The 21,388-nt window shown below is 41.5% G+C and overlaps 2 protein-coding genes and 1 long non-coding RNA gene across 8 annotated transcripts in view; all 3 read left to right on the top strand.

Annotated features, from left to right (window-relative positions):
* Positions 1-5,644: 5,644 nt before the first annotated feature.
* LOC115555670 (uncharacterized) lies at positions 5,645-7,337 on the top strand. The gene is made up of 2 exons (XR_003978895.1): positions 5,645-5,839; positions 6,567-7,337. It is a non-coding gene; the product is annotated as an uncharacterized LOC115555670 (long non-coding RNA).
* A 3,123-nt stretch (positions 7,338-10,460) lies between these two features.
* ak4 (adenylate kinase 4) lies at positions 10,461-17,876 on the top strand. 4 transcript variants are annotated; one of them, XM_030372659.1, is made up of 6 exons: positions 10,461-10,611; positions 11,451-11,615; positions 12,435-12,554; positions 13,981-14,153; positions 15,538-15,656; positions 16,087-17,876. In XM_030372659.1, the coding sequence occupies exons 2-6, from the start codon at positions 11,474-11,476 to the stop codon at positions 16,214-16,216; spliced, it is 684 nt and encodes a 227-aa protein (XP_030228519.1). In that variant the 5' UTR covers positions 10,461-10,611; positions 11,451-11,473; the 3' UTR covers positions 16,217-17,876. The 4 variants fall into 4 exon arrangements, with proteins under 4 accessions (XP_030228519.1, XP_030228518.1, XP_030228521.1 ...); XM_030372658.1 differs by lacking the exon at positions 10,461-10,611 and adding an exon at positions 10,907-11,060; XM_030372660.1 differs by lacking the exon at positions 10,461-10,611 and adding an exon at positions 11,094-11,360.
* Positions 17,877-18,723: 847 nt separating this feature from the next.
* Positions 18,724-21,388, top strand: part of dnajc6 (DnaJ (Hsp40) homolog, subfamily C, member 6) — a 57,702-nt gene continuing 55,037 nt past the window's right edge. For 2 of the 3 annotated variants that reach the window (XM_030373306.1, XM_030373305.1), the window contains exon 1: positions 20,982-21,338. In XM_030373306.1, the coding sequence (XP_030229166.1) occupies positions 21,137-21,338 (202 nt within the window). In that variant the 5' untranslated portion in view covers positions 20,982-21,136. Of the gene's footprint in view, positions 19,006-20,981; positions 21,339-21,388 lie in introns of those variants that run through there. The other variant, XM_030373307.1, reaches the window with a different exon arrangement.

Here is a 21,388-nt window from a genome sequence, read left to right as displayed (position 1 = left end):
ACTGCACTTTGAACAATGCTGGAATTGTAAATGTTAAGAAGTTATTGTTAGCTAATAATAAATAATATAAAAATAAATAAATAATAAACATTTTACTAATGGAAATTACTTCACCCTCAAGTATGCAGTTATTGGGAAAGCAGGGTGTGTCATAGAAGATAATCCCAATAATTGATCATGGGTTACATCATATCGGATCATAAACTCATTCCATATACTAAATCTGCACACATTGTGCAATTGTACAATCAGAGATACTATGTTTAATGTTGAATAATATTGTCAAGTTATGTCGCAGCCATTTTTGTTTACTCAAGTTGTATCTGATGTAATGTGGGAGTAGCTCATTATAGCTTATTTTCCTTGTTTGTAGAAGCCAGATTATTCATACTAACCACAAGGACGAGTGACGTCAGACTTGTTGTGATACTTTTCAGGACTCCGCCCAACCAAGCAGTCCAGTCTCATCGCGCGTCGACTCCTCCCCGCCTTTTCATGTAAACAACTCCATTAGCTGTCTCAGACAAAACAGACGAGTCACTTGCAAAAAACGTTTAATGTAACCTATTATTACGAGCAAGACATATATGGTTAGATTCAAAATAACATAATCTTCGCGGTTATTCCCGTAACAAAAATCCTACATTGCACGATTGCCAGTTTTTTAATTACCGAGAATGCCCTGTAGTGATAGCGAGACAAGACATTACCCTACAGCCCAATCGAGGGAGCATAATCATATAGTCTACATGCACAAAAGACTCATAAGAAAGAACCATATAATAAGCATGCGTGTCACTGCTAGTTACCTATTATTATCAGCCAAAAGTTGGGAAAACAAAAACGTTGAATCCAAATTGTCGCTGCAATAGACGCTGAGGTTTTAAAGGACGTACGTTAAAACCAATTTAAACGCCTCATCCAATGCAATCTTATCGTATCAAATGTTATTGTGCAGCCATACGTTAACGCCCCGAGTAATACACACCCCCTTCTAGGTAAAAACAAACAAATGTCACGTTGTGCAATGGTCCCAAAAAATATCAATGCGTAGGCCTATTCAATTCCTTTGCGTAGCTAACAAATGGGGAATAAATATCGACTCTTCTTACCTCTAAATATCCTTCTTAATTCCCTTGTTTACATGAATATTTTTAATGACGCAGCAAGAACATACGGAGCAACGTGATTGTCGCCATTTTTTGTTGTTATTGAAATATCTTCAGCCATGTGACAAACCACATCTATTTTTTTTTCTCCAAGCTTCCGGGTCTGGATGCGAAATTAGTTATCTAAAATGGTTTAATCCTCCGAGTTGTTCGGGTCGCTGGTGGATGCTGGTAGGTTTTGCCTGACCGGAGACAGCAGGCTGTGCGCAGTATTTGACAGCTTTGGGACACTGCCGACGCTGTACGGCTTTCAACAAGTAGGCTATGCATGGTCCGCAAATGTTACGTAGAGAACAAGGACTTGCTCTTGTGTTTTGCGAAATTTGGCCACTGTTTGCGATTTGGCGCCGCACATTATAAAAAAAACACGCAAAATCAATCACTGAGGTCCATGTTTCCTACATATATTATATTAAACATTATTCATATATTATTTGTCACGCTATTAAGAGCCACATACCCTTTAGGCAGCGCTCAATGGAGTTATGAAATTAAGTCTCTCTCGCTCTTTCTCTCGCTCTCTCTCTTTCTTCCCCTTTATCTCCATTCCTCTTTCCTTCTGTCTCTGCAGAGACTATATGTTGTTTGTTTGTTGTTGTGTTGACAGTAATGAAGTCAGTTAGATTTTGTCAGGTGTACCTATCCATCTTTGCTCATTACATCAGTTTTTTCTTAAATGCTGTTGTCCAGCATCCAGTATATACCATTGTTGGATGTATCTATTTGCATCCATTTCCATTTTTTGGAGTATCTGGTAATGTTCACACATGGATAGTGAAAGTGTTGGCAGCAGTCTGTGCACTTGATCATTTTGCCAAAGCTTGGCTTTTTGCAGTACAGACATTTGATCTCTTCTGCCAGGTCAGGGTCTTTGCAGCGGCAGACAAGTTCTGGGAGGAGGTGGTCCATGAAGAAAGATTCAGCCTTGGGAAGAGTTTCTTGTAGAAAGGGCTCATCTCTCCGTAGCCGGCAAATGATGCTGCTTGTCTTCGTCCACACCATGAAGTCACACATGTCCATTTGAGAAACATACATTTGTAACTGGATCTGTGAGTAATATGGGTGGGTGGGTCGCAGGTCATACCGTCAAAACCTGGTAAGTTGAGTGAAATTCATGGACATTTCAGTAAGTGTTTTTATGATTTGTGATGCAATGAAAAACAAAGCGAATTTTCAGTAAAATGACATTTTATTGCAACTGTGTCAGGGAGAACTTACAAGCAATACGGCATCTACATTGATATCAGTTCACTCCGAAGCCTAACCTATGCATGTCTACCTGGATGTCGGTCTGGCACTATTTTATAATCTTCTTAGCATTGTCTTCCTTCATATATTAATATTGTCTGGCGTCATATTCTCTTCTCTTACTTCCTGAAGGCCTCCACACACCGGCGCCGCACAGCGTCGCGTCAAAAAGTCTGCCCCCATTATTCCGGTTGTACTAGCACACACCGGCGCCGACTAGCCGCGCGGCAGCGTTCCGCGCCGCGCCGCCCAACTACTCTTCGAGACAATGTTCTATTCCCGAGCGTCGCCGCCCCTGAAAAAGCGCTTTGTAAAAGCTGAGTTGTACATCCCGGGTCCCGTAGGCACCTCCATATCTACCCCACCACTGGATGTCGCCCTCTTTCGTTTGTGATAAACAATTACGAGAATGGACGATGAGAGACTGGTCGTCGAGGTGGAAAAATATGTCGAATAGTATGACCAAAGTTCCCGTCATTACAAAGACAACTCCAAAAAGGTCATTGCCTGGCGAGCCATAGCTCTGGAGATTGGATCTTCAGAGAAATCAACAATGGTGGACTAAGTACCCAAACCATTAACCATAATGGGAAATAGACGAAATCAAGTCACATATAATCACACCATGTAGGTAGAAACCAGATTACTTGTAATATATATTTTTTTATTTAAGGCAAGGCAACTTCATTCATATAGCACTTTTAATACATGAAGCAGACTCAAAGTGATTCACATAGAAACATTCTCATACAATAAAATAGATAAGTAAAAGGAGGCAAAGCTCAAAAATGCATTGTCATATATTAACTGTCTCTCTGGTATCAGATCATGTATTAACTGTCTCTCTGGATTTAGGGAAAAATCACATTAAGTGTCTCGAGCACTCAAATAAAATACACTGGCTACTGAATCCAGCACAGCAATAACATCACTGTATTTATCCCGAGGGATAAAAAAAAAGTATATATATATATATGCAAAAGAGTATACCAGAGAGGGATAATAACTAGATTATAGGTCATCATATAGGCTGCACCATATGGTTCTGCCATTGCACACTTAGTAGCAAATTGAAATATTGGCGTGCCTCTCAGGATCTGCACGGAGCTCCTGGACCAGATTGTGGCATACCCCCTGTTCTTGTCTCCGTTCATTGATGGGGTGCACCCAAACCCTTCGTCTTCTCCTTGCTCCTTGCAGGAGAAGAAGGGCAGCCCCCCTCTGTCTGGCAACAGTTATTTGTTCTGTTGAAATAAAAAAAACTCAATAAAATGTAAAAGAGCTTGCTCAATTAAAATGGATAACTACTGGCTGCATACATGTAAATGTGTGGCTATGTTAAGGATAGATAGATGGATAGATAGATAGATACTGTATTGGTCCCAATGGGGATCAATAAAGCCATCCAGGAGCTCAATACAATAAATACACACAATAACAATTGGCCTTAAAAGGTGACTGCACTATATACTAAAAAGGCTTAATAGAAGGTCCTGCAGTTATTGAGATTGTTGATGCAGTAGATGAATAATGGCAAAATATAAAATAAATAAGAAATGACAGTAAATAAAACGATAAAGTGACCTACAAACTAAGTTGATCTGATGCTTGAAAACATACTTTCACTTCGCAGATTATACATTTTTCCAATTATTCAGCCAAAAAGATGGAAAATAAATAAACTAGGCTACAATAGGCAACTCACCCATTGCGTTTCGTGTCTTTGCTGCGGTTGATTGACAGGTGACTTCCTGATTTTATACTGCAGCGCGGCCGTCGCGCCGCCTCCTGTTGGTGCTAGGGGCGTGCTTTTGACGCGCGTAAAATACGCGACGCTGCGCTGCGGCGCGTCAAAAAGTCTGCCCCCATTATTCCGGGTGTACTAGCACACACCGGCGCCGACTAGCCGCGCGGCAGCGTTCCGCGCCGCGCCGCCCAACTACTCTTCGAGACAATGTTCTATTCCCGAGCGTCGCCGCCCCTGAAAAAGCGCTTTGTAAAAGCTGGTTTGTACATCCCGGGTCCCGTAGGCACCTCCATATCTACCCCTCACCACTGGATGTCGCCCTCTTTCGTTTGCGATAAACAATTACGAGAATGGACGATGAGAGACTGGTCGTCGAGGTGGAAAAATACGTCGAATTATATGACCAAAGTACCCGTCATTACAAAGACAACTCCAAAAAGGTCATTGCCTGCAGTGGCGAGCCATAGCTCTGGAGATTGGATCTTCAGGTGAGAAATCAACAATGGTGGAGTAAGTACCCAAACCATTAACCATAATGGGAAATAGACGAAATCAAGTCACATATAATCACACCATGTAGGTAGAAACCAGATAACTTGTAATATATATTTTTTTATTTGAGGCAAGGCAACTTCATTCATATAGCACTTTTAATACATGAAGCAGACTCAAAGTGCTTCACATAGAAACATTCTCATACAATAAAATAGATAAGTAAAAGAAAACACAGGCAAAGCTCAAAAATGCATTGTCATGTATTAACTGTCTCTCTGGTATCAGATCATGTATTAACTGTCTCTCTGGATTTAAGGAAAAATAACATTAAGTGTCTCGAGCACTCAAATAAAATACACTGGCTACTGAATCCAGCACAGCAATAACATCACTTTTTTTATCCCGAGGGATAAAAAAAAACTATAGATATGCAAATATACCAGAGAGGGATAATAACTAGATTATAGGTCATCATATAGGCTGCACCATATGGTTCTGCCATTGCACACTTAGTAGCGAATTGAAATATTGGCGTGCCTCTCAGGATCTGCACGGAGCTCCTGGACCAGATTGTGGCATACCCCCTGTTCTTGTCTCCGTTCATTGATGGGGTGCACCCAAACCCTTTGTCTTCTCCTTGCTCCTTGCAGGAGAAGAAGGGCAGCCCCCCTCTGTCTGGCAACAGTTATTTGTTCTGTTGAAATAAAAAATTCAATAAAATGTAAAAGAGCTTGCTCAATTAAAATGGATAACTACTGGCTGCATACATGTAAATGTGTGGCTATGTTAAGGCTATATAGATGGATAGATAGATAGATAGATACTGTATTGGTCCCAATGGGGATCAATAAAGCCATCCAGGAGCTCAATACAATAAATACACACAATAACAATTGGCCTTAAAAGGTGACTGCACTATATGCTAAAAAGGCTTAATAGGCCTATGTCACGGAACAATTGAAGACCGGAAGAAGCTCGCGGAGTAGGGTAACTGCTCTTCCGCTAAGCTGTTTACCATGGCGGAGGCAGATCAATACCTTTGGACCAAGTCTCTCCAACCTACATAAATTGTCCTACGACGACGTCCTAAGGATAGTAAATCAGCACTTACGTGTCGAAACATCTAAACTACGCAAAGGATATAAGTTATTCTGGGAGAAGTACATTTTTAATTACATAGGTAAGTGTTTCAAATCTGTTGACACTGTGTAGCTTGACTGTGACAGATAGCACTAAGTGTAATACATGTCAGTTAAAACGTATCCTTTTTAATTAATCGCAAAATATTTTTTTACACTGGTAGGAATACATATTTAGTTTGAGTGTCTCTGAAACTTTGCCTGACGAACCCCAAGAGGTTTGGTATAGGTAGGTAGCCACTGCCTACCGTACATGTAAGTGTCGATAGTATGTCAGATTAGCTCCAGGCTACTGTCAGAACATAGTGGCTGGGTGGCTGTCATAAACTACCAATGCCCATACATTTTGCTGTATGGTGTGTTAATCTTTCCCTCTTACTGCAGTGTCAGATTTAGTTAATTTGGAATTAGCAGTTCGGGCGAACTGCTACTGTTCCCAGAAGAAAAACGCTTTTCATAGTCTTTTGTGAATCAATGGGACTGTTACTTAGGCCTACCTTTCTGACCACTTTAATTAGATTTACATTTTGTGATTCAAACAACAGGCCCACCTCGTAATATGTAGCATAATGGATAGCCTAGAGCATGGTTTCAGACCTTCACAGATTCAGTTGCATGTTCAGTCTGTGTGTTTTTTATTATTATGGTTTCTTGTTGCTGTTCCAAAATGCTCTCTCTTTCTCCAGATCTGCTGTTGCAGATGATAATGTTTTGTTTCATGTCTGCTGTTGCAGATTGTCATGTTTTGTTTTATATCTGCTCTTCCAGACACATGACAACCACTTCACAGGGGAGAAAAGCGTGCCAACACCTCTGTCGTGCACCAGTGTTCTGCAGACGTGGACCAAGGACACAGGTTTATGTGTATACCTCAGGCCTAGCCAAACATCCTGTATAGTCTACTCAATAATAGTATTCGAAGTTCTTGTATATAGACAGACGCGACTAACACTGACTTAAGTGTTGCTACACTGACATCATGATTTATGTGCTGACATATTTTTTCTTTTTGCTCCAGGGGATTCGCTCCAGGGGATTCGCCCGGAACCCATTGACCAACTTGTGGTCAGGAAACCCAAGGTTTGGGTTAGGTGTTTTATTTGAGCACATACATGGACACATACCTCCTGAATGCCAAGTAAATATGGCCGAGGGATACACACACCCCATTCCATTTATTTATTTCTGTTAAATGTATATATGTAAATATTTTAATCAAAGAATTGGAAACGAACATTCCTGAACATTTGTTTTAAGGTAACACACTTTGAGCACCTTTAAAACAAGCCTGAAGACTTTTATGTTTGCATTAGCTTTCTGCTACATCTTAAATACATTGCACTTTCTAAAAAGCTTTTTTAACTTTGCCTTTATTTTCTATTTTAATACTAAAATGCCTTTAACTTTCTATTTTACTCATTTCTCTGCATATGTTTTCTTTTACTTATCTATTTTATTGTATGACAATGTTTATATGTGAAGCACTTTGAGTCTTCCCTTATGTATGAAAAGTGCTAAATAAAGTTGCCTTGCCTAACACACACAGAACATTTCATTTCTTTCTGTTAAATGTAAATATGTATATATGTAAATTTAAAAAAAAGAACTGGAAACAAACATTAAATAAACATTTGAAAAGGACGGACGGACACAAACACACACACACCATTTTAATTTCTTTCTGCTAAATGTAAACAAAGAACATTAATAAACGTTTGAAAATAGTCATGTGACGTCATGTGTGTTTTAATGTGTAACACTGGGACATCACCCTTAACATCTAAAGGACCTTGATAGTTAGACATCAAGCAAGAATTTACCCACAGCTGATTGACAGAGCCTGAAAGAGTCAGAGGAATGGTTGTGTCCCAGATATGATATTCTTTGACCCTTCTGATGGCCCTCTCCAAGATTCTAAGTTGGGCGATACTCACTGGTTAACCTGGCGCCTCTTTTAAATGGCGGCATTATGAGGGTGGCCCCAACTTCAGAAAGCATCTTGTCGATAACAAAGCCTTTGTCAGCCATGCATGCATCTCCTGGCTGAAGTAGACTAAGGATTCCTGACTGCTGTGTGATTTCTCTATCTGATATGGAACCAGTGTACAGCTTAGAAATTAGCTTAGAAATTAAGGTGATAACTCCACATGAAGCAATGCCAATCAGACCTTTGAAGGTGTTGGTATTCTTGTAGTGGGAGAATGTTTCAGACTGGAGGGTGAGTGATGAGGGTGCCTCACACCTGATTTCTGTGCCGTCTAGAATCACTCGCACGTTAGGACAGTACTGGGCAAAAAAATCTCAACCAAGATTTATTTTGTCCTTCGGGAAAGCGTGGAAGCTGAGGTATGGCTGTATACGTCCTGATGTAGAGCAACACGGTACACTACAAGAACAACTGCGAAAGGGAGCTGCCATTGTTGTTGCTGCTGGACGCGACCGGAAGTTGGATTACCCTACTACGCGTTCCGGAAGCAGGAAGTGTGACATAGGCCTATAGAAGGTCCTGCAGTTATTGAGATTGTTGATGCAGTAGATGAATAATTGCAAAATATAAAATAAATAAGAAATGACAGTAAATAAAACGATTAAGTGCCCTACAAACTAAGTTGATCTGATGCTTGAAAACATACTTTCACTTCGCAGATTATACATTTTTCCAATTATTCAGCCAAAAAGATGGAAAATAAATAAACTAGGCTACAATAGGCTACTCACCCATTGCGTTTCGTGTCTTTGCTGCGGTTGATTGACAGGTGACTTCCTGATTTTATACTGCAGCGCGGCCGTCGCGCCGCCTCCTGTTGGTGCTAGGGGCGTGCTTTTGACGCGCGTAAAATACGCGACGCTGCGCTGCGGCGCCGGTGTGTGGAGGCCTTAAAAAGGCTCGATTCCACCGGAGACGTACGCGCCGCGGCACGGCTGCGCCGCGGTCACCGCTGCTGATCGCTTCCACTCTAATCAATGAGACCATTTCCACCGGGCGCGCCGCGGAACGTTTCAGAAGCGTCCCAGGAGCGGCGCGCCGCGCCGCGGCGCTATCTTTCCGTCCAAAGGCCTCCACACACCGGCGCCGCAGCGCAGCGTCGCGTATTTTACGCGCGTCAAAAGCACGCCCCTAGCACCAACAGGAGGCGGCGCGACGGCCGCGCTGCAGTATAAAATCAGGAAGTCACCTGTCAATCAACCGCAGCAAAGACACGAAACGCAATGGGTGAGTAGCCTATTGTAGCCTAGTTTATTTATTTTCCATCTTTTTGGCTGAATAATTGGAAAAATGTATAATCTGCGAAGTGAAAGTATGTTTTCAAGCATCAGATCAACTTAGTTTGTAGGTCACTTTATCGTTTTATTTACTGTCATTTCTTATTTATTTTATATTTTGCCATTATTCATCTACTGCATCAACAATCTCAATAACTGCAGGACCTTCTATTAAGCCTTTTTAGTATATAGTGCAGTCACCTTTTAAGGCCAATTGTTATTGTGTGTATTTATCGTATTGAGCTCCTGGATGGCTTTATTGATCCCCATTGGGACCAATACAGTATCTATCTATCTATCCATCTATATAGCCTTAACATAGCCACACATTTACATGTATGCACCCAGTAGTTACCCATTTTAATTGAGCATGCTCTTTTACATTTTATTGAGGTTTTTTTATTTCAACAGAACAAATAACTGTTGCCAGACAGAGGGGGGCTGCCCTTCTTCTCCTGCAAGGAGCAAGGAGAAGACAAAGGGTTTGGGTGCACCCCATCAATGAACGGAGACAAGAACAGGGGGTATGCCACAATCTGGTCCAGGAGCTCCGTGCAGATCCTGAGAGGCACGCCAATATTTCAATTCGCTACTAAGTGTGCAATGGCAGAACCATATGGTGCAGCCTATATGATGACCTATAATCTAGTTATTATCCCTCTCTGGTATATTTGCATATATATAGTTTTTTTTTATCCCTCGGGATAAAAAAAGTGATGTTATTGCTGTGCTGGATTCAGTAGCCAGTGTATTTTATTTGAGTGCTCGAGACACTTAATGTTATTTTTCCTTAAATCCAGAGAGACAGTTAATACATGATCTGATACCAGAGAGACAGTTAATACATGACAATGCATTTTTGAGCTTTGCCTGTGTTTTCTTTTACTTATCTATTTTATTGTATGAGAATGTTTCTATGTGAAGCACTTTGAGTCTGCTTCATGTATTAAACGTGCTATATGAATGAAGTTGCCTTGCCTCAAATAAAAAAATATATATTACAAGTTATCTGGTTTCTACCTACATGGTGTGATTATATGTGACTTGATTTCGTCTATTTCCCATTATGGTTAATGGTTTGGGTACTTACTCCACCATTGTTGATTTCTCACCTGAAGATCCAATCTCCAGAGCTATGGCTCGCCACTGCAGGCAATGACCTTTTTGGAGTTGTCTTTGTAATGACGGGTACTTTGGTCATATAATTCGACGTATTTTTCCACCTCGACGACCAGTCTCTCATCGTCCATTCTCGTAATTGTTTATCGCAAACGAAAGAGGGCGACATCCAGTGGTGAGGGGTAGATATGGAGGTGCCTACGGGACCCGGGATGTACAAACCAGCTTTTACAAAGCGCTTTTTCAGGGGCGGCGACGCTCGGGAATAGAACATTGTCTCGAAGAGTAGTTGGGCGGCGCGGCGCGGAACGCTGCCGCGCGGCTAGTCGGCGCCGGTGTGTGCTAGTACACCCGGAATAATGGGGGCAGACTTTTTGACGCGACGCTGCGGCGCCGGTGTGTGGAGGCCTTTATCCAACCAAACCTGCAGGTATCCGAGTCGGGTAATCTCCCAGCTTTCTTGCGGCATTTATCGGTGGCACGCATCCTTTTTGTCTTCATCCCTCGGAATTCTGAGTAGACCGAGAGCAGTGGTGACGCTCTCAAAAAGAGATTTATTTTCTTTGTATCTGTACCACATTGGTCATTTTAACGTCGAATAACGTTTAAATGCTCTTGCACACTTGATTACATGGCTCATTTACTCCGGTCACCAATCTATGCATTGTACGGTCTTGCTGTGCGTGCAATGCCATGTAAAAGTTGTGTTGTTTGTTTTGGAAATAGCCAATTTCATGACACAATCACGAAGTCGAACGGGAACACTATAAGTGCTCCGAGACCGGAAACGACGCCACAACTTGACGTTGCAACTCGGAAGGCTGGTGTCCGAGGCATCTGGATCACACATTACACTGGAGAACATTTGTTTACGTAAATGTGAGTCCAGTGGTAGAAAACTACAACAACCACATTATATTGCGCAGTTCTGCTCACAAGTCATTCGCAGTTTTTCAGAGATGTGTCGTATTGGGGCAGAGAAGTAGGGCGTTGTAGAAGCTCCCTCATCCATTCGCAGAGAAAGACGTAGACGATCTGGTTTTCTTTTGAGTGCGGAAAAACGACCAACAGAAGTTTTAGGCTTCATTTGATTCATAGAAACGTGGGATAGCCCACAATAAAAGCCTGTGAAAAAAAGAACTCAGAAAACTCCGATGTGATAGATCTCGATTTGAAAAGGCAATTTGTTTTGGTCCTCTTGTATGCTCTTTAAAGTTTAATGTCTTGTGGCTTAAACAAATCCAAGAATGATATGCTTTGTTCTCTTAGGAAACATCGGCTTTCGAGGGACCATGGCCAAATTATTTCGAACAGCTATCATGGGTCCTCCAGGATCTGGAAAAGGAACTATATCAAAAAGGATTGCTCAAAATTTTGGGCTCCAATACCTATCTAGTGGGCACTTTCTGCGCGAGGGAATAGCAGCTAACACAGGTAGGGAAAGGAGTCGCAGCTGTAATTGTATTGAATTTGCAAAGTGTTCGTCGTCATATCTAGCTTAACACATTTGCACATGTTGGCATTGACGTATTGAGGAAAACGTAGCCTACTTAGTATTAGGCGTTGACAAATAGGCCTACCTAAGTTCTGTTTTAATAGTTGTCTAGAAACCAAACTAGAAACGGTAGCCTATTTTAACTTGCGTGTGGCAAGCTATTTTCACCACACATGACTTGTTCATTCAAGTGCGTGTTTTCTTTAAGTAAAAACACATGTTACTAATTTCAGCTCCTTGTTGTAGGATAGGACAATTTGAAGAACTACAATAACCTTTACGGCTTTGTAGATAACATGGATGGAAAAATGTTGTGTTACATAAGTGTTAATGAAATACCTTGACAAGATGAATGATCCCCATGTTCATGATTGGCCAGATTTGGTGCAGAAAGAAAATCTCATGACTAACCATCTGAGAGGATAATTAACTTTCTAAAATGAGTTAACTTTCAGGGGAAATTCCTGCCAAATATTTAGACAGTTGGCTGGATTTTAATTATGGGATGCATTTTGGATTTGAAATCTGTTTCCATTCATAATATATTCCTAAATGCAGTAGCTTATAATGATCCCCCTATAGCTATTACAATTATTCTAATTGCTAAAATAATTTGTCAAACAGTGAAACAATTTATTAAAATGAATCATACACAATCTCAGATACCACATTGCAAGGTCCTTTTGCAACAAATAATACAATGTAGTCATGAACAAGACAAGGAAACTTACGTGTGTGTGCGCGTGTGTGTCTCCCAGATGCCGGTGTGCTAGTGAAGGGCTATGTTGAGAGAAGCATGCTGGTGCCTGATCATCTCATGTCCAGGCTGATGCTCCCCAGACTGGAGCAGTTGACGGGTCACAGCTGGCTGCTCGACGGTATGAGCTACATGATAGGCCTTCCGCTGTCACATGGCTACATTACACAACAACGACTACAACAACATTGTATGCATTAAGTTGCACTTGTTGACCCCACATGAAATAGTGTGGGGGTGGAGTAGTGGATGAGGGGTGATACCCTGCCAGCACACACACACTGAAGTACTTTTAATGCCTGGTAAAAAAATGCTATCTAAATGCAATTCATAATACTAATTATTAATATCAAATGAATAACAATTTAATAAAAATATTATATTATATTCTACTGCTATTGGTACTTCTAGGAATAGTCGTAGTTCTTGTACCATTCTTCCAATGAAAATAGATACTTATAGTGGTCATGTAGATTGAGTGTGTACATAAACATGTATGACCTGAGGTGACCTGTTAGTACATAGCTTCGTACACTGGAGAACTCAGCATAGCTCTGTAAGCGCCCAGGCAGGCAGAACTAGTATGATGATACACCACCTCCATTTGGAGTCCCAGCTCCGTCCGGGGAGCAGTAAGCTGCGTTATTATTGCTCATTTTAACACTCATGCTCAATGAAAAGTCCAAGCTTGAAAAATAAGTATTACAAAGTTGGGTGGGTTGTTACAATGGGGATAACATCTCCATCCTCCTTCCTAGACCCCTTAGCCCAAAACATATATTTTTTTAATCTCAAAGTGTTCAAATTCAAGATGAAACAAAGTGTTCCCTTGAAGAAACTCAACGGCCAGGGCTCAACGCAAGGCTCTAATATTGCTTGAGACCAAGTTCAAGGTCAAGAGATCAAACCAGATAGAGAAACTGTAGTTACTGTATGGTTCCATTTTTGATGTAAGATTCAATGTTTTTACCATGGGCCAGGTGGGCTGGGCAATCAGACCCGCTGTACATTAATTAGGCCATATCTGCATTGTTTCACCAAGTCTTCTTTTTAATGGCATCACTGGCTATTTACCCAAAATCTCTTTGAAAATTTGAAAAGATTGACACTCACCTATGTATGTAGAAATTGATTACTAACTTGTAACCTCTGAAAGTATTTCAAGTTACCTAGTGAAGGAGTCATTCTCGCTGCCAAATTGCAACCATGAAAATGAGAAAAATCAACCCTCACCATGTTAAAGTTAAATTACATGTTCCAAATCAAAGCAGTGACTGGCATAATCTTTCAAATCCTGTGAGTGGACAAGTGATTCAACGTGTATTTTTGTTGTATGTCCGATGCGGCATAAGGATAATTTTTAATTGTCCATGTTTTTATTAGCCGGTCGTTTGAAACACTGTTTAGGGCCTGGTTGAATGTGTAATGCTACCGTAACACTTTAATTCTTAATGACATAGTCCAGAGATACCTATGTAAGTCTTTTTTTGCTGAGCAATAATTGTGCCAACTAGTTTGCTGTCTCCTCTGCCCGGTTCCTTCTGCAGGGTTCCCCAGGACCATCGCCCAGGCCAAGGCTTTGAATGACATCTGCCAGATGGACCTGGTCATCAGCCTCAACATCCCCTTTGAGACGCTACGGGAGAGGGTGAGCGACCGATGGATCCATCCAGCCAGCGGCAGGGTATACAACATGGGCTTCAACCCTCCTCAAGTCCAGGTCTGAAGACAAGTGAACGATTTGACCATAATGAGGTTCTTTTTGGGATAGAGGGAAAGAGTTGATTAAGAATGTTGTGCAACTTTCCAGGAAATCTGTGTAATTATATTTTGGTTATGATAGATGTTTTTGGTGGGCGGAAGGAGGAGTAGCTAATAAGACAAAATTTGCAAGCACCATTTACCAGGAGAAAAACATGGCAAATGCACCATGGACCCCCATGGATGTATTGGGAGACTCTTCTCTGGTTCAAACCTCGCCCTGTTGCTTCATTGGTTGGGGGTCTATGCAATGTGTTACATTCCTGGACTTCCCCTTTAAGGAGTAAATCCTTCTAATTACGAGTCTATATTGAAATCCAAGGCAAGTCATAGGGCTATGAGTCATGGAAGTTGGAAAATATGATTTTGTCCTCTGTTTTGACAGTTAAACTCTATTTTATTTCTCAAATCATCTGTAAATAACCTGCCAGTAAACCAGCAAATAACCCTCATAATAATATGATGCACTTGGTTAATTCTCATTCCCACAGCAACTGACCTGTAGTAATGCATTGTGCCAGAACGCCATTACAATATAAAAGGTCTAATGTGAACAAAACAGCCCCTAGTAAGGTTTTCAGATCAAGTTTCAAGGCATCAAAGGCCACGTTCAAAGGGCTACTACACGGTTGTTTAAGATTCTTTCAAACTATCTAATACCCATGCACAAATATGTGTGACGTACGTGTTCAACAAAATGCCCAGTCATACTGACATGTTCATGGCACATTATCATTAACATGGTCAGCATTCGATGCTGGCTATTTAAATTAGGTTAGACTCAAAGAATGTATATCATTTTAAGTGTGTCAGAACAACCTAAATTGTGAGCTGAGCACTTGTTTTGTTCTGACATTGTCCTTGTATGGACTGATAACCCTGATAACAGGGTTATATAGACACCAACCAAGAGTTTAATGTTTTCATTCATTAGGTTCCACATACATTTGCCTGTTAAAGGTGCTGTTGGTAAGATTTAAGAGCTATTATGGATGTAATTAGTTAGAAAATGGTAATCAAGGAAATCTATTTTCAAAATCATGTCGTGCCGTGTCCAAATTCATTGTTTTGTGTTGTGTGATACTGTGTTGTGTTGTCTTGACTTGGATGTACTGTGTCATGGTGTGTGTTGTACTATTTTGTATTGGGTTGTGGTGTGTTGCACAATTTTTTTGTCAGATAGTGTTGTATTATACTGTGCTGTGTTGGATTGTAGTATTTTGTGTGGTTGGGTTGTATCATATTGTGTTGTGTTACGTTGTTCCATGTTCTGATGTGCCATTTTGTACTATGTTACGCTGTGTTACGTTGTGTGGCTCTGATGACTCCTCCACACTGCACAGGGCAGGGATGACGTCACTGGGGAGCCTCTGATCCAGCATGCGGACGACCGGCCTGAGGCCCTGCAGGCTCGTCTCAGGCACTACAAGGATGTGGCCAAGCCTGTCATGAACTTATATAAGTGAGTCAAGGTTGCAACCTCTCCCAGTAGCTACCCAATGATCACAGCTCTCTTGCATCAGTCACTATACAGGACTTCAGTGTCAGATTGTGCCGCCTACACCTATAATAAAAACCCTATTCAACCTGTAATGATGTCCGATATTCCCCAAAATGGTGAGGTGCTTAAGGCAGGAAAAGCGTATTACTCAGCAACGCAGAAGCAGCAAGCAAACCGCTTGGTTCCCTGTAAGTACAATTACAAATTAGCTGTTTGTACATGTTTAATACCATGCACTATCATCGCGCTTCACAGATATACATTAGACACATCACACGTAGGAAGAACCCCCCCTCCCCCCCTCCACAGTACATTTAATCACCTAAGTCGAGGGAAAATGTTATGCATTTGTTTTATGTGTTGGACTTCTGCTGTGTTTTTTGTCACAAAGGTCCCAAGGCATCCTGTACCAGTTCTCGGGTACAGACACAGACCGCATCTGGCCCTACATCAGCTCTCTTCTCAGCACTAAGATCCCCACCCAGCCCCTGGACACCTGCCAGCCTTCCGCTCAAGCCTGACGAAAAAGTGACGAGGAAGGAAGGGTTACAAAAAATCCTGGGGTTGGTGCTAGAGGGCAGATAGTTAAGTTTTGCTTTTGCTTTATACTTTTGTTTTCTAAAATGCAGTATCTGAGTTCTCTTCAATCCAGTTCTTACAACAAGGCAGGGGCCATGTGTAAGCATTGCAGGCACCTACTGCGTTTTATGTCGTAATTTGATGCAAGTCATTTTTGTGTAAAAGGGAAAAGGGAAGCCTCTTGCTAATCCACAGACATGATGATGGCTTCTGATGATCAAGTAAAGGGATCAAAATAATAGATGACCTCTGTTATCCAACGTGTGTTTCAACCGCATGTATTTTACACCAAAATGGAAAAACACGCGAGTTGAAATCCTAATTGAACAAACCAAGATTTATTTATAATTTTCTTTCTCAAAAAGCATGTCATTTATAAATAATGCTCCTTGTGCACAAATATTGAGTTTTCTTCAGTTGAATTGAATCAGAAAACTGATTTACATTACTTTTGATCATGACCAAAGAGAGGCATTACCAAAACTGTTTAATTGTTTATATATTATAGGATTTATCTTTCAATATGAGTAAAATTACTATTTCATTATAGTTAGATAAATAGAATAAAGTAAGTATCATACTGAATACAAACTGGATGTTAAATACAGAATATAGACAATAGCATAACAATATAGTATAGTGCTTTCACTCTTTTGTTTTACCAAGTTAACTTCAACATTGCTGAGAATAACAATTCATCATGGTGTCATAGAATTACTGATTTTCTGTAACGTATCTTGACCCAAATACGTTTTTAAAGGACTTTAAGTCTTAAAAGGAAATGGCAGTTCTTGGATCAGCATGTGATCAGCACATGTACATTTCAGTGATGGAATATTTCCAAATATTTTGCATTAGTCATTGCAGGTTTGCTTCAGTGATTTCTTAACGTACACGTATGTGTATTTTAAAGTCTGCACAATGGTATTAGTTGCTAATTTGGATTATGAGGTTCTGAAACTTCTGTATCGCAGCTGTTTGCGAACGTCTCCTGTGTGGGCTGTTTGAATATGAATTCCATTAATTTCAATACATCTGTCAAATAATACTAATATTGGTTACTACTACAGATGAGAAATTGTTCCATCATATTTTGAAAAATATGTGTGTTGCAATATAGCATTGCTACAATCATATGTTGACAGTTATCCAAACAAATTATTGGCTTGATTTCCCAGACACAAAATAGGCTATGTTATATAATCTGTCCTTTTTTCAAAGTCTTTCTGCACACTAATCCTTTCTATAATTTCTATATATATTTTTAGAAACATTGATATATATGTAATCATAAAATGGTTCGGAATAATGTTGCACTATTTAGTGACATTCAAGATTGATGTCTTTTTTTTACGCACTTTGAAATTGAACGGTTGCATTTCATCTTAATGCTTAAAATGAATGATATGTCTATTAAAGTGTTGCCTTTTTATGGATACAGGGTAAGGACTTTACTTTTCAGTGCTTACAACAGTCAGAGCCGTTGATTGATCTCCCGAGTGACTTGTATAAAGCCGATCAACAAAATTGTTTAATACTTTTGTCTTTCGCCTAGCTCTATCTCTATCTAAACATTTCCAATAAAAGCAAGTGTATGCTGACTCAGTTGGGTTGTGTGTTACCTTAACATTTAAGCTAACATGAAGACACACACACTCGTACGTAAACAAGCCAAATCAATACACACCAAACAATAAATAAACGGCAGAACTGGTATTTAAGCCAATACATGGATATGGTAAGGAGTATGAAGGCTGGCACCCAAAGGCATAAAGAAGATACTACGCATGCACCTTCCGGATGAAAACTAGTTTCTCATCTGTGTCTGTGTTTGTGTGCATGTGTGTGTGCGTTCTCCTTAATCCTCTGACCCCCCGTGCTCTGCAAATAAACCCTTTGGGTCTTGTGCAACTGAGCCCCCGGGAATCACTCAGGGATTAAACGCAGTTTCCGCTGCTCTGAGTCATAATTACAATGGTGTTAAATCAGGTAAATTCCATTCCCTTCAATCACAATTACACAATTTCTCCCCCTATGATCTGAAACAAGAGCAAGGAAAAACTCAACGAAAAAACCTTTCAGAAAAAAAGGACACCTTGTGGACGTCGGTTGATGACCGGTGTGTGTGTTATATATATTGATGACAAATATAATATTAATTAAGAGTTTAATGATGTTTTGATATTGCAAGGAATTGACACACAACCTCGCTAACAGGTTAGAATATTTTTGTAAGACAAAGCATATTTGTAAAGATATTAAGACTAAATTGATGTAATGTATTCTTATCAGAAAGTTACTAATGCTAATCCCATGTTTCCCTTCCATTCAGTCGGCTCTTATTGAAGAATAAGGGCCTACAAATCCATCCTGTAGGACTCATTTACGAGCGCCTAGGGGCGCCGTTTCCCCTGAGCTTCCAGCAGCACCTAGACAGGTCCATGCACAGCCTCTCTGGCTCTCAGGACCGTCGCCTGACACGGAAGCCTCTGTCGAAATGTCATGAAGGAACGCCGCTGCAGCCCTGGCTTATTTTATTCCACTTTTCCAACATTTTGGAAATTTGCATTCAGTCAACACATCAGGCCAGGGGATCGGTGTACATTTTGACTGACTGCTGCGAATGACAACTCAAAGGTCGGTGTTTTTAAACGCAGCTGTGGTCCAGATAGCATCTCTACCGCGGAAGGAAGCTGGGCTTCGGGGATCATGGTAGAAAGCGCCGGTGAAGGTACGATCGGCGGAATTTTGTTATCCCCGCTGAGGAGATCAGGACTTGGTGTTTTTTGTTGAATTCCGCGTTTTACTAAAGAAACATTTAGTGAAAGCAGCAGTTAGATGATATTAAAACGTCGTAGACCAAAGGTTTGTTACATAATTATCCCCCCCCCCCCGCCAGCGAAATCTGTGTGTGTCAGAGATGCTGAACGAAGGAGATGGGTTTCAAACCGAGGTACAAGTCATTTCACCACGCAGGGACACATATTAGCCTACTTGGCGTCTGGCCCAACTTTACGCGAGCTGCGAATGAAACAGCACGCCGGAGCATCATCCGAGACATCATTCTGTTTCGGTGGGTTCTGTTTATGTTTCTATGTGAGAGGCTGTGATGGGTCTTGGCCATGCGTCTCAAAAATCTCTATATCGGTCAACACAGCATATATGCGGCTCTATATCTGTTAGAGATTTTGCTGGATTAGGTCTATAGGCCTACTATATTTCTAGTAATTCCTGTTGATGGGTCAAGCGTATCCTACCCATGACCTGGGAAACTCGAATCAATGCTTCGTATTCAGGCCTATTGTAATGAAACACTGCCTCTGTTTAAATTATAACAAAACGATTATTGCCACGCGTTTAGATTTCTGTCTTCCGACAATAGGGATTTCTGTTAAAAGCTGTAACATCTGCCACAAATCTCCCTTGCCTGAGGAGATCTCCCTCATTCCGCTGCCCTATCAGCTTTTGGCGATGTCGTGTCTCCTTTGGTCCAATACTGCGCGGCATAGATACAAGGGGTCCGAGCGTACAGTGCCTGTAGTTTGCAGCAGGCAGTTACCTCGAATTGTAGTGTGACGGAGGAAGGCTCCACTGTACGTTGTTCTGGAGAGGGATTGGCGGTAACGGAGAGAGACAACGCCCACCGTGCGTCTGGACCCCCACTTCTATAATATGTCCAATCTGGACTCATAGGCCGAGAGCAACTTGTCCGCACTGTCAACGTCATCACCGCAAGCGTAACGTCACATGATCCAACTAAAACAACACTTGACTTTTGGATCAATGTATTAGATCTTTTTGCACCCGTCTATCTTATTCGATACATTATACAACGGCGAATTTGACTGTTGTTAGTCGAAGAAAACACTGGATTATATCGTCCAGTGCACCCCAACGAAGCTAGTTAAGGTTTAACTATATAGGCCTGCTAACGTCTTCTTATATTAACCCCTCGGTGACCAGGAGTTCCTCCTCATATATACGGGCAGTTAACGGTGATTGATCATTACCAACATCACGCGGCCATTGGACACATTGTCTTGTTGGTGGACAAGCTTCATGAGCTTTCCTTTGAAGTAACCTGGACATATTGACGCAACACAGTATGATTATTTTTCTCATACACCAAAAAGGTTGACAGGGCTGATTATGGTCCCTGCTGCTAAGTCGACTCGACGGAAGGTTAAGGGCTTTTTATGGTTACACGTTCCCCCAACGCAAGGGGGTTACGGACCCCTTACGTCCTTGCGTACCCTCATTGCATCCACCGCAAGGACCGGTCGTGCGCCTCCCAAAAAATTGCCCTTAACTTTCCGTCGAGGCGAAGCAGCAGCAAGGGCTGTGATTGGTCTGCTTACTAAAACCCGACGCAGAACCATAAACGTTCACGACTGCGTCGAAGCGTCTGCGTGGTCATTGCGTTGAGGGAACGTGGAACCATAAAAAGCGCATTACGATTTTTTGGGGGCGCTTCAGCCGTCAGGCCCTTGCGGTGAACGAAAGGAACCATACGTGGAACCATAAAGAGCCCTTTTACGCCTTTGCTAGAGTAAACAAGAGAGAGAGAGAGAGAGAGAGAGAGAGAGAGAGAGAGAGAGAGAGAGAGAGAGAGAGAGAGAGAGAGAGAGAGAGAGAGAGAGAGAGAGAGGGAGAGAGAGAGAGAGAGAGAGAGAGAGAGAGAGAGAGAGAGAGAGAGAGAGAGAGAGAGAGAGAGAGAGAGAGAGACTACGCCAGGACAGACACCCGGTAGAATTGTTCTCCCTTTAGAAAGAAGAGGGGGGGTTTCTTTGGGATATGTGGTGCCTCCAGTCAATGCATTAACAGTCAGTCGATTTGTTTTTGTCTTCATTTCATCTTCGGTAATGAGCTTGTTGAGCGGCTATAAGAAAAAGACCAGTTATGATGGCTATGAATCTTTGCAGTTGGTCGATAGCGGCGGGGATAGCTTCAATTTCGGAGGGCGAGGTAGCAGCAGCCACACAATCGGCAGCTCGTTAGCAGCTAGCCTCGGACCGAAGGGGAGCCCGCTCCGGGAGCACGACTGCAGCACCATGGACAGCTCAGGTAAGACAAAACGACTGCTAGCGCATAACCTCGTAGCGTTCTCCTCTCAC

Source organism: Gadus morhua, chromosome 12 (genome assembly GCF_902167405.1).
Source record: "Gadus morhua chromosome 12, gadMor3.0, whole genome shotgun sequence".
Taxonomy (NCBI): domain Eukaryota; kingdom Metazoa; phylum Chordata; class Actinopteri; order Gadiformes; family Gadidae; genus Gadus; species Gadus morhua.
This window is presented reverse-complemented; position numbering and strand designations above follow the sequence as displayed.

Excerpts from the sequence above, each read along its gene's own strand:
- ak4 (XM_030372659.1), top strand. The coding sequence starts at position 11,474 with ATGGCCAAATTATTTCGAACAGCTATCATGGGTCCTCCAGGATCTGGA. Across the intron at positions 14,154-15,537 it reads TCAACCCTCCTCAAGTCCAG|GGCAGGGATGACGTCACTGG; the intron begins GTCTGAAGACAA and ends CACACTGCACAG. Across the intron at positions 15,657-16,086 it reads CCTGTCATGAACTTATATAA|GTCCCAAGGCATCCTGTACC; the intron begins GTGAGTCAAGGT and ends TTTGTCACAAAG.